Source organism: Vigna umbellata, chromosome 10, assembly GCF_029865625.1.
Source record: "Vigna umbellata cultivar VRB3 chromosome 10, Vumbellata_1.0, whole genome shotgun sequence".
NCBI lineage: Eukaryota > Viridiplantae > Streptophyta > Magnoliopsida > Fabales > Fabaceae > Vigna > Vigna umbellata.
This window is the reverse complement of record NC_142174.1, coordinates 19,284,092-19,296,060: the sequence shown is the minus strand read 5'-3', so window position 1 is coordinate 19,296,060 and position 11,969 is coordinate 19,284,092. Positions and strand designations below refer to the sequence as shown.

At 34.3% G+C, this 11,969-nt stretch overlaps 1 protein-coding gene across 1 annotated transcript; it reads right to left on the bottom strand.

Moving 5' to 3' along the window:
- Window positions 1-1,726: 1,726 nt before the first annotated feature.
- LOC124841842 (protein NUCLEAR FUSION DEFECTIVE 4-like) lies at window positions 1,727-6,719 on the bottom strand. Its single transcript, XM_047318207.2, has 3 exons — window positions 6,304-6,719; window positions 2,784-3,724; window positions 1,727-2,629 (listed from the first exon to the last, which is right to left on the bottom strand). Exons 1-3 carry the CDS (start codon window positions 6,610-6,612, stop codon window positions 2,143-2,145), a joined length of 1,737 nt encoding a protein of 578 aa, XP_047174163.2. The 5' UTR covers window positions 6,613-6,719; the 3' UTR covers window positions 1,727-2,142.
- Window positions 6,720-11,969: the final 5,250 nt, after the last annotated feature.

Here is an 11,969-nt window from a genome sequence, read left to right as displayed (position 1 = left end):
AATGCAATTAAAGTAAAATCTAACTAAAAGGTTTATTGCATGCCTACCTCCCCCACCCCATAGATAGTTCCCACCTTCCACCTCATAGACCACAGTATTCAAAACATAAAAACAAAATCTATGTCCAAATTTTCAGAATTCCTTTAACAAATGGCCTTCAACAACAAATCCAAGAAGTCCAGTTCCCCTTCTAATTTTACTTTCTGTGTCACCCTTTTCTTTCTTGTTCTCTTCACCGTACCAACATTTTTCCTCCTCCACACACCCATCACATGCACCACCCTATCCAAAACCTGGTCAGGTGATCTTCTTTTAGCCGAATTTGCATGGAACAAACTCCCATTTCTGGAACAGAACCCTTCACCCGTAGCTCTCAAAATCGCTGTCTTCTCTAGAAAATGGCCTATTGGAACCACTCCTGGTGGCATGGAGCGCCATGCATACACACTTCACACTGCTCTAGCTCAGCGGGGCCACAAGGTTCATATATTCACCTCTCCTCCACAAGAAGAAACCACTTCGACCTTTTGTTCAGCCACAACAAATCACCAAGAAGATGTTAATGCTCCTTCTTCACCCTTCATCCATTGCCATGAAGGGGAGCCAGGCAAGTGGCGCTACAATAAAGCATGGGAACAGTTTCTGGAACAAAACCAGAAAGAACCCTTCGATGTTGTTCACTCAGAAAGTGTAGCACTTCCTCACTGGCTCGCTCGCGACCTTCCAAACCTTGCAGTTTCGTGGCATGGCATAGCACTTGAGAGTTTGCAATCTAGCCTTTTCCAAGACTTAGCTCGTAGAACTGATGAACCTAAATCCCCGGATTTTGACAAAGGCTTATACGGGGTTCTCCCTAAGATTCTAAATGAGATAAGGTTCTTCAGAAACTATGCACACCATGTTGCTATAAGTGATAGTTGTGGTGAAATGTTAAGAGATGTGTACCAAATCCCCAGCAGAAGAGTGCATGTGATTCTCAATGGAGTTGATGAGGGTGACTTCAGAGAAGATGTGGAATTGGGAAACGAATTTAGAACCAAAATTGGCATTCCAAGCAATGCTAGATTAGTGCTTGGTGTCGCTGGAAGATTAGTTAGGGACAAAGGCCACCCTCTCCTTCATGAAGCATACTCTAGGCTAATAACAAAACATCCTAATGTGTATTTGATTGTAGCTGGCTCAGGACCATGGGAGAATCGATACAGGGATTTAGGAAATCAAGTTCTTGTTCTTGGATCCCTGAGTCTTTCCATGCTACGAGCATTCTACAATGCCATTGACATTTTTGTCAATCCTACACTTAGGCCACAAGGCCTTGATCTTACTCTGATGGAAGCCATGATGAGTGGGAAACCCCTTTTGGCATCAAGATTTCCAAGCATCAAAGGTAGTGTTGTGGTGGATGATGAATTTGGCTTTATGTTCTCTCCCAACGTGGAATCCCTCATGGAGGCACTTGAAGCAGTGGTGAAGGAAGGAAAGGCAAGGCTTGCAAGGAGGGGAAAGGCATGCCGTGAATATGCAATTTCTATGTTTACAGCAACAAAGATGGCGTTGGCCTATGAGAGACTATTCCTGTGCATAAAAGAAGATAAATTTTGTAACTATCATTGAGGTGTAATCTTTTTCTTTCCATCATTGCCTTCTCAGTAACAAAAAAATTTAATATTTGTCAATTTGAGATATTGTTTTGGTGATTAAAATTTCCTGTATCACTTCATCCGCGTTGTGGTTTGGAAGACCATATTCTATATATGATTATAATGTTACAGTGAACTTTTTACCTACCTGTACACGATATTACAGTAGGCTTAAAAAGGGAGCTATATATACTTTCTGATAATCAAGTCAGAAGGAAAAGTCGCAGGTACTTGTCTGGTTTGAAGAGTCTGTCTTTGTTTCAAACCTTCAATCATTAGTAGTTGGCGTATCAGAGGAACTATGCAAGAACATAATTATGCCCCCAAGGATACTATGAACTTCCAAAGCACAATCACCACGAGGTTGAGTCAGCTAAATGAAGTTACTCACTGTGACTGAATTGGTCTGAATCACAGTTCAAAAAAACCCTTTAACCAAGAGGGCACCATAGGATTTGCCATCAACAATTCTATGATTTCCACCTTTCACCGGTGTAATATGCTAAGACACAAGTGACTGCGCCGAAATCCTCGAACGATGTCTCTCAAAATGATCATAGGCGTGTTTGGTTCTCAAGAACAACAGCACACTAGAAGCTAGTCCTAGTACAGATATTCCTCCCCACCACACAAATGTCCAGAAGTAGCACTTCCTTCCCATGCACACCAGTGTGTCACCCATAAAGTCACCTGTTGTGACTGAGTAAGCATTGGCATCGTAGATCGCTGCAGCCAGAAAACCATACAGAAGAGACCCAATTGGAATGTTCGTTATGAGAATGTTGTGATTGACACTCACACTGTTGGGTCCAAATAGTTCCGATGTAACTGCCACTGCTGCTGCGAAGATGAAACCGGAACTCAGACCAATCAGTGCAGTGCTAACTTTAAGTGCAGCTTCACTGTCTGATACAGCAAGCAATATAAATGCAACTGGGGTTGGGAAAAGCCCAATTGCTAGCCATCCGGTTCTTGCAAAGTAGAATTTGCTGCATTTTGGAAAAAATACTATCATCATAACTGCTACAAATTTATATTACATAAAAATATTCACTACTTAATAAAGAGAATGCTAACAAAGTATGTATTCAGAGAAATAGTTCACCCAAAACATGATATAGATAATGGTGAGAAAACACTTACTTTCGAATGTAGTCTGGTACAGCTGAAAGCAATCGACCAAAGAAAGAAAATGATGAGTATAGCGTGACAAGGGTAGATATACTTGAACTCAGGCCTAAAGATTGAGCTATCTGTCCCAGATTGTTGCTGTAGACAAGACCAATTGTGCCACCACAGAAGTATGCAATATAATAGAGCCAGAAATCCACCCTCTGGACTACCTCTGCAGCGGTGTGCTCTTCTCCTAGCATTGTCAACTGATCTTGACCAAGCACCTTGTCACAGCCCACGTCACTGGTTTTTGCCCTCTGACCTCCATGCACGGATCCATTCTCACCCAACAGGCCGTGATCATCTCCATTGCTGAGATTGAGAGCACTGTTCTGACGGGTGAGGAGTTCTTTATGAAGCTCAAGATCATCAACATGAACAAGAATGAAGCCAGAGCCTTCCACCTGAAAGCTGGAATGGATGGCATTGTGAAACCAATCTCGAGCATAGATGGTGCCAGGGATGCATAGTGGGGATACGAGGAGAAAAATGGCCCCACCAAAGTAGATCCTCGATGTGGCTTCGTCAGAAGTTGATGACGCAAAGAGGAGGAGGTAAATGCCAGTGAAAATGGCAAGAAAGTTTAGTACTAGAAATATCACTGAGTTTCTGCGAGCAGCATCTGCAGATCTAGATAGGGAGTCTAAAGGAGGTTGGAGAAGAATTGGGATTAGTGCTGCAAGGGAAGTGAGAAGAGGCACAACGGCGTTCAAGAGAAGGTAGAGTGAATCAGATGAAGGGTCTATTGAATTGGCAGCAAGTGTGTAGAGTGCAGCACTCACGCCATTGAAACTCACTGTGAGAGACAATGCAAGGGGTCTGTTCACTGGAAAATTCCTAATGCAGAGAACAAAGCACACTGTGTTGAACCAACAGATGCTACAGCCACTCAACAAACTCAGAAGAAAGAACTGCCACACACAAAGCAAATAGCTAATTAACCTGACCAAATATCAATACAAGCAACTCTCTGTATAGTAACATCACAACTTTACAATTTCGTGAGGTTTAATGTTCCTTTGTAATTGATCAACAATAGTTTGGTTAAAGAAAATTTCCAAAGTTGTTTTCATTTCTCGTTTATGTGAGTAATTTCTTGTGCAGGTATATATGTTCCACTGTCATATTTTCACGCCCTTTATCTTAGTATTTGATAATCTTATTTTAGTAGTATAACAATATAGATACGAATAAATAGTGTTATTATCATAAGTAATGCAAAATCGTTATCATTGTAGAGGAGAAAGAGATTGTAAAAGCATCATTTTTGTAATATTTTCTGGTGTGTGGTACATGCAGACGAAGTGGCGTCCAGAAAAGAACCACGTCAAACGGGTATGATTTAAAGTTTTGGCCATTGGGACCAGCAGAACGGACGGAGTTACAGTTGAGAAGTTGTGAAATGAAAGGACGTGTTTGGAAAAGACGACCACAAAACACAACTAAACATAACAACGATAATATAAAAGATTCATGGAGACAACTGTGATAGCTTCTGTCCTTTTCAGAAAGAAATATGTGGTCCGTTCAAAGTTGTTCTTTGTGAAGTCCATTCAAAACTATGACGAACCTTTCAAACTTGCCAAAACTACAATCTCTATTAGACGTTTCCTTGGGAAATGAGTGTTTTGTACTGTAGTGATAAAAATCGTCCCAGCAGATTCCTGGTACCCTTCAACAAGTTTCATTAATTTTTATGTAAGTTACTATTCATTAAAATCGGTCATTGATGATAATAGTTAGCGTTAATTAGTAAAAGACAACATAGGATTTGAACACAATTTATTGTGATGTGTGAAAATAGAGAAAAAAAAGGGTAGAAGATAGAAAAGCGAAGGTTTGGTGGCATGAGAAGGGACCCCAGAAGAGTTAATGAAGTGTATGGACGTAAGGAAGGTGAGCACCACAAGGCCATCATCCATAACAAAATGCTACTTGTCAGTCAAGGCCATAACTCTAATTCTCTCCATGCCAAGAATTCAAAGATCGTTACTTGTTTTTTGACTGCTATAAAATACATTTTCAAAATAGTATTTTTTTTCTTTAATTTTGTTTTTCTCAGGTAACACTGTTGCCAAAAGATTATAGATAGCATATTTATAACCAAATTCTTCATTTTTAAAAACTGAATTCTTACTTTATTTTTTTTGAAAATGAGGTTTGAGAAATTTTAAAAGTTAAAATTAGAATACTTAAAATAGTTAATAGTTTGCAATATTAATAGTATTTGAAATTTATTTTTACAATAATGTAAGTAAATTTTAAAAAGAAATTAATATTGACATTCTGTTTATAATTAAAAAAAATATCAAATTACTTAATAACTGCATTGTATTTATAATTAAATCTATTTATTAACTTAATTATTTAACATATACATATTTAAGAGATTAAATTTATTGTAATATCTTGTATCTAGTAATTAATTGAGGTAGGATATATATTTTTTAAGTGTAATAAATGTTTTAAAAATCCAACAAATAGATTTAGTTTGGGTCTAATGATATTTGTAAAATATTTCATAGAAGTAAAATAATAAAGAATGTTTACAAAATATTTTAATGAATTAAATATTATTAATTTAATTATGTAATATAAGCAATTATATATTAAATTAAGTTGTGATGTGTTTTTAATAAGATGACATGTTACAATTATTACTTTTAAGCACTACAGTAATTTTGAAAAATATAATATTTTAAGTTGTAATAAAAAAGTTTAGTTGAAAATAAAAATTGGAAATTTAAGTTATAATTTGAATTGATGGTTTAATTTGATGCTGTAAATATCTATGAAAACCTTTTGAATATGACAACCATTATCTCTCAACATTGAAATAAATTTAAAATAAATATTAAAAACGTAAATATTATTTATTAAAATAATAAGCATCAATTCATATTAAGAAACCAATAAATAACAAATACGAAGTCCATAATAAATTCATTAATAATAAAAAACATATTAATCATTTAATTAATATTGGTCAATTTAGTTTAATAGTTTATATACAATTATTATTAAATAAATAATTTTAAAAAATTCTCACGGCTTTAGTTTGAAAAGAAAAACTAAAATCAAGTTAGAAACGAAAGTTGGATTATTTAAAAGTCGAAGTCTGACCCTAATGAATAAATAGCTTTATCTAAATGGATAATGATATTTTCACAACTTTTTTTATTATTATTGATCGTAGGATAATTTTAAACTAATTATAGAATCATACAGAGAATAAATGTTAAAATGTTGTAAAAAAATATTATTAAAGTATATTATCCTTTGTAAATATTTTGAATAATAGATAGAAGTAAATTTTGTTTATTCCAATTGGGGAAAAAAATTCGTTTTTTGTTTAGTGGGAAGTCCATGAAAACCTTGGAATAAGGCAAAATAATGTATAGACATTAGGTCGGTCATATGATGTTGATGAAAAGAAAGAAAATGGAAACATATTTGTTGTATGCATGAAGGTGAGGGAAAAAGAGAAAACCAGGTAATAAGGCAAGGCGATGAGATTTTTGATGGCGAGCCACTGTAGGCCGTAGCCGAGGAGTCCCATGGCGGAGGCGATGAAGATGACGACGGAGAGCGGGAGACGAGAGAGGGCGAGGCCGGAGGACCAGCCGAAGACCTTGCCCATGTCGTTGGCCGTGGCCAGGTAGTTGAGTTTGATCTGAGAGATATTGAGAAGGGATTTGAGGGAAGAGGAGTAGTCGGAGAAGTCGAAGTTTGTACCGGTGAAGGCCTGAATCCAGATGGTCGCCACCAGGACCATCCACTTTCTAGATTGTCCGGTCATCGTCGTCACAACGTAAGACTATGTTTGTTTGTGTGCAATTGCTCTCTTATATAGGAACCGCTCCGCCACACAAAAACTAAATCCCTTTCCAATTCCCTGTAAACATAGTTAACTAATTAGTTAATTAATTAATCAATTAATTAATTCTCTCCCAATAACTGCTGCTCTTCATTCAAATAGTTCATTCTAGTTATAATTACTAATAGAGCAACTGTGTAGTTATTTTCAAGCAGTTACATATTTAGTCCAATTATTTATTTTATTAAATAAGGATTTTTTTTAATTTGTTAAATGATAGAATTTTTAACTAAACAGTCATTTAAAACAGTTATAAGAATGTTTTTTCATAATGATATAGATACATACAAAAAATAAACTCGTAGAAATGTTTAATTAAAAAAAAATTGTTTCAATACGTCTGAAGAATATCCATGTTAAGCGAATAGGTAATATTGGTATTATTCAAATTTTGAAATGGGAGAGGAAAATATATAAATTAAGCGAGTAATCTTTATAGTCATTTTTACTTTAAATTACTAAATTCTTTTTAATTTATTTAATATTTTATTTTAAAACTTCAATTGAAATTGTCTTATGTTATTTGACATTTAAAAAAATATTTTGTTTTAAATTATTATTCATTTTTCTGATTTGACTAGCAAAAGTACATATTTTAGCGCGCGCCCACTATTTTTATTGTAATAAAAAATTATTAAACTATAAAGATTTTTTATTACAGATAATTGTATAAATAAATAGTTTATATAATTTTTATTTTAAATGAATTCTTATTATAAATAAATATTTGAATTAAAAATTAATTATTAAAAAGATAAAATTATAAAATAATCTTGTTATTATATTATTTAAATTTAAAAAGGTGATTACTAAAAAGATATATTAAATAAAATGTAAAGAAAAATAAATAAATTTAGCATAGAAGTATATATTATATACATAATTATTTAATAAATATTTATATATATATATATATATATATATATATATATATATATATATAATATCAATCCGGCATTATTTATATTGTCATCATAATATACTTTTGAATAACGTTAAGTTTAATTATTAAATTTTAAATATGTTTATCTTATTGAAAAACTCTTACTTTGAAATATTTATATAAGGATTATATTGTATTAGTACGAGTCAATCACTAGTATTAATTATCGACTTTTAACATTATTTATAGATTTTTCAAAAGAAAAAAATCATTGAAAAGACTTAAATCCATATAAAATATTAATACCACTTTTAATAAAAAATCTTAAGAAAAATAAATTTATGGTATTTTTTTCTCTATTCATTTAGACTTACGCTTAAATCCCAATAATTCTTAATTATATATTTCTTAATTATATATTGTAATATCCCAAAAATACAGTATAAAAACATATCTAGAATATTCACATATTAACAATATTACAATTCATTTATGAGAACAAGAAGTACAAACTTTACAAAATGATAATCTAGACCGAACAGTTTCAAAACTAAGCTTACACCGAACGGTTTTACAAAATAAAACTCATCCTAATGACTGAACGGTCCTATGGTTTAGCTTTAACTTCCACTTCTTTCAGGGCCTCTTCCAGCAACTCTTCTCCTTCTGCTTTTTCCATAGGATGATCATTGCAACAGAAATAAAAAATATGGTAAGCTTATGTAATTTAATTAACTCAGTAAAACCTATACTTCACATAAATCTAACATAATTCAACATACAATCATGTAACATCCAATCATGCACTTCCAATCAAAATTATATTGTCAAAACATGCAATGACCGATCACTTGACTCTGACTGTCCGGATTGTATGAATTATGTGTAGCTACGACGTTTTTGCACCCGGGTGATGTAATAGCTGGGATGCCCTCAACAACTGTCACCCGAGGTTAGTGCGTTCCGTCCAAGTTCATCTTATGGACTAGGACCTCCTACCATTCTCACATATGACTTACTCCTCTCTACTTGAGAATGAGTAATCATAGAATATCAGGATAACCGCCAGCTAAGCATAACCACATTCATACTCTACCATTCAATAACCACTCATGAGATATTCCTTCCTGGAATACTCTTTCATTTCCATACCATTCCATTCATATTCCATAATACAATCAAACCGAACCAATAGAAACAGATCCCATCTTAAACCAAAACTGAACAATAACATTTCCCTAGAGACAAGACCGAACGTTTTGAATACTTTCTAGGCTAACACAGTTGGACACTTAGTGTAAGATCGAGTGGTCTTCCACTTATACACAGAACAGGACCGAAGGGTCCATTCTAAGACTCCTCATAAGCCGAACACTTTCATCATAAGTCGAACACTCGTGGTACTATTTGGACGTTTACTGGTTACTCAACAGTTACTACAGAACGTTATTTTACTAGACAGAACTTCTAAGAATGTACCGAATACTAAAGACTACATATATTTTATACTTAACTGAAAATCATAATCACTATTGATGAAACCTAAGAACATAAACCGAACCCTACAAGCTTAAACCGAATACTATTGACTTGGACCGAACACTCTTAATTCAAATATAGTACACACTGGAGTATAATAAAAATACCAAACGCTTGGTTAAAGACCAATATCTATGGAGACCGAGCACTTGGTTCAAAACCGAGTACTACTGAACTTATATTAAAAATGAAGGAGAATATATATACAATTACACAACACTTATTTTCAATGAAGGATAAAGATAACGTCTACGACTTTAAATATTATAGAATATATTAACTAACTGATTAGGAAGCAAAAAAAGGGAAACTATACTTAGACCGAATGCTTACTTACAAATATACTAAGAGAAAATTGATCGGTCATTAACTGAAATTCTTCACAAAAGAAGAAATCCAGTCCAGACCGAATACCCAAGGATAAACCGAACGATCAATAATGACTCTCGGTGACAACACAGAATTACGCAATATACTGCAGACTTAAAATCAAAACCCTATATCAATCCAGTTTCTCATCATTTATAACTCACACATTCATACCACCAAACATGTAGTAATAACCATACTTCATATTCATCCAACGATCAACAAATGTGCAACCATCCAAAACAAAAATCATAATCAAATTATATAAGTTTCTTTTACCTCTAAACGTAGCCGAACGCTCAACGATGCAGGATATGGCTTACCACTACCAGAAATCTTAGAATTCTACGGTCACGCTTTATGAAACTAAACCAACAAAAGACCAGAAATACTCCGAATGAGATGGTAAACTCATGCAACCAGAATCTGGGTTTGCATGTGACAGAAAACGAACGATCTTAAGAAGAGAAGTACTCACCCGCTTAAACCACAACTTGATCGGTGCAAAATGAAGCTCTTGGCACTAGGGATACTCAAGCGTTGCCTGAAGGATGATCAGAAGAAGAAAAGGATGAGAAATCGTAGAGAGAAGATGGAGATTGTAGAGAGAAGGAGGAGAAAATGGAAGGTTCAGAAGGTTGAAGATGAAGGGTGCATGCATAAAGTGGCACAAAGTTTGAAATTTAGCCTTAAATACTACCGTCACTAAAATCGATCGGCCACTCAGCGCTGCACACCTGTCTTCCACTTTCCGAATTTCAGATATCCTTTCACTTACACTTGGCTTCTACTCACACGAAAATCAAGGATTCTAACAATATATAATAATAATAATTAAGTTTTAGTTTTCTAAAATTTCAATTTTTGTCTCCGACAATTTTAATCTCTAAAATAATATTTACATATATTAAAAAATATACCAGATAAGTTTTTCCATAACCACTTCAAGAAAAATAAAATAAAAATATATAGTTAAACATAACATTTCAGAAAAATATTTTATAAAAAGAATTTACGAAAAATAAATAAAAAAAACTAAAATTGATTTTAACTTTTTGAAGAATATAAATTTAATTTATTTTCTTTGCCAGAATTTTCATATTCTAATTTCATTGAGTGAAATATATTAACTTGGCATTTTATATGTTGAAAGTGAAAACAGATGATGAATTAAAAAGTATAGTTAATTATTGTTTCGGTGTACATTTGTCCGGTGTGTCTTTATTGCTCCTGGCTGTCTGGGACGCTTGCTCTTCTCCAATTGTTGTTGTTCATACTCGCCAAAGGAGGGGGAGGTACCTGCAAAGATACTCCGACGCTCAAGTCAGATGTGAGTTATGGAGCCTTAGCTCTCAAGGGAGTGATTATGATACTGCTCTGAAATATTATTCAGGGTCTCTAGAGCATAAAGAGAACGTACCTGGACCTTGGCCCTGTTACTGTATTTATAAGCAAAATAAGAAATAACCACCTTACCTAAAAATGTGGTTAGTGGCTTTATAAATATCTTAACCGTTTAAGATATTTTATGTAATAAATATAATATTTAAGATAAAATATCTTACTACATAACATGCCCCCCAAGTCCGAGTTAACCGTTCTGTTTTATGGACGTGGTAACTATAGGACTTATGGGTTTGAGGGAGGCTGTATTCGCTGTGTTGGGGGGCGTGTTTCTGGTTGTCACTAATGTGTGAATTGAACGTTTTACATCAAGGATAACCGAGCAGTTGAGTTTAATGGATGAAAAAGAGGTGGAGACGAACGGCAAAAAGCTAGAATGAATGAGGCCGAACGTGAGGATATGTATGGCCGAGCGGTAGAAGCCGAAGGGAGGCCGAACGTGAGGATATGTATGGCCGAGCGGTAGAAGCCGAAGGGAGGCCGAACGACCGACTGATTGAACGCTCGTACATAGAGATTGTCGAGTGATGGACAAATTTATGAACACCAAATTATGATGTCACAAACTTGTTTTCAATCGGCAAGTATGACCGAATCGTTCAAGTAATAAACTTGGTTAGACCAAGTATCGTTCTTCCCAAAGGACTCACGACCTAGTTTAGTTATGTGGTTTCTTGATTAACTAAGACTTACAAACGAAATATTTGGAGTTTAATATGCAAGACAGAAAATAAACATGTATGCATGAATTTTGATCAATGGCAAAAGGCAAAAGATAAACACTTTCAATGAAATATAGATATAAATATGTTGTTGGGGGTCAATTTCATCTTATCCACTCTCATATATTTTTAGGAATTCAACAGTCAAATCATCATTGTTAATGTCACTCTCTAATGTACCTTTCCAGAAGGCTTCTCCCTAATCACGAGTTCATACAATTCCTAGCATTCCTAATGATCAGTTCATAAGTGCAGGAGCTTAACGACAACCAATATCATATTGGGAGAAATTCCCCGGATCTAGACTTCCCCGTACGTGCCCGTATCGACAAAACCAATAATCATGCATCGAATGAGTTAAA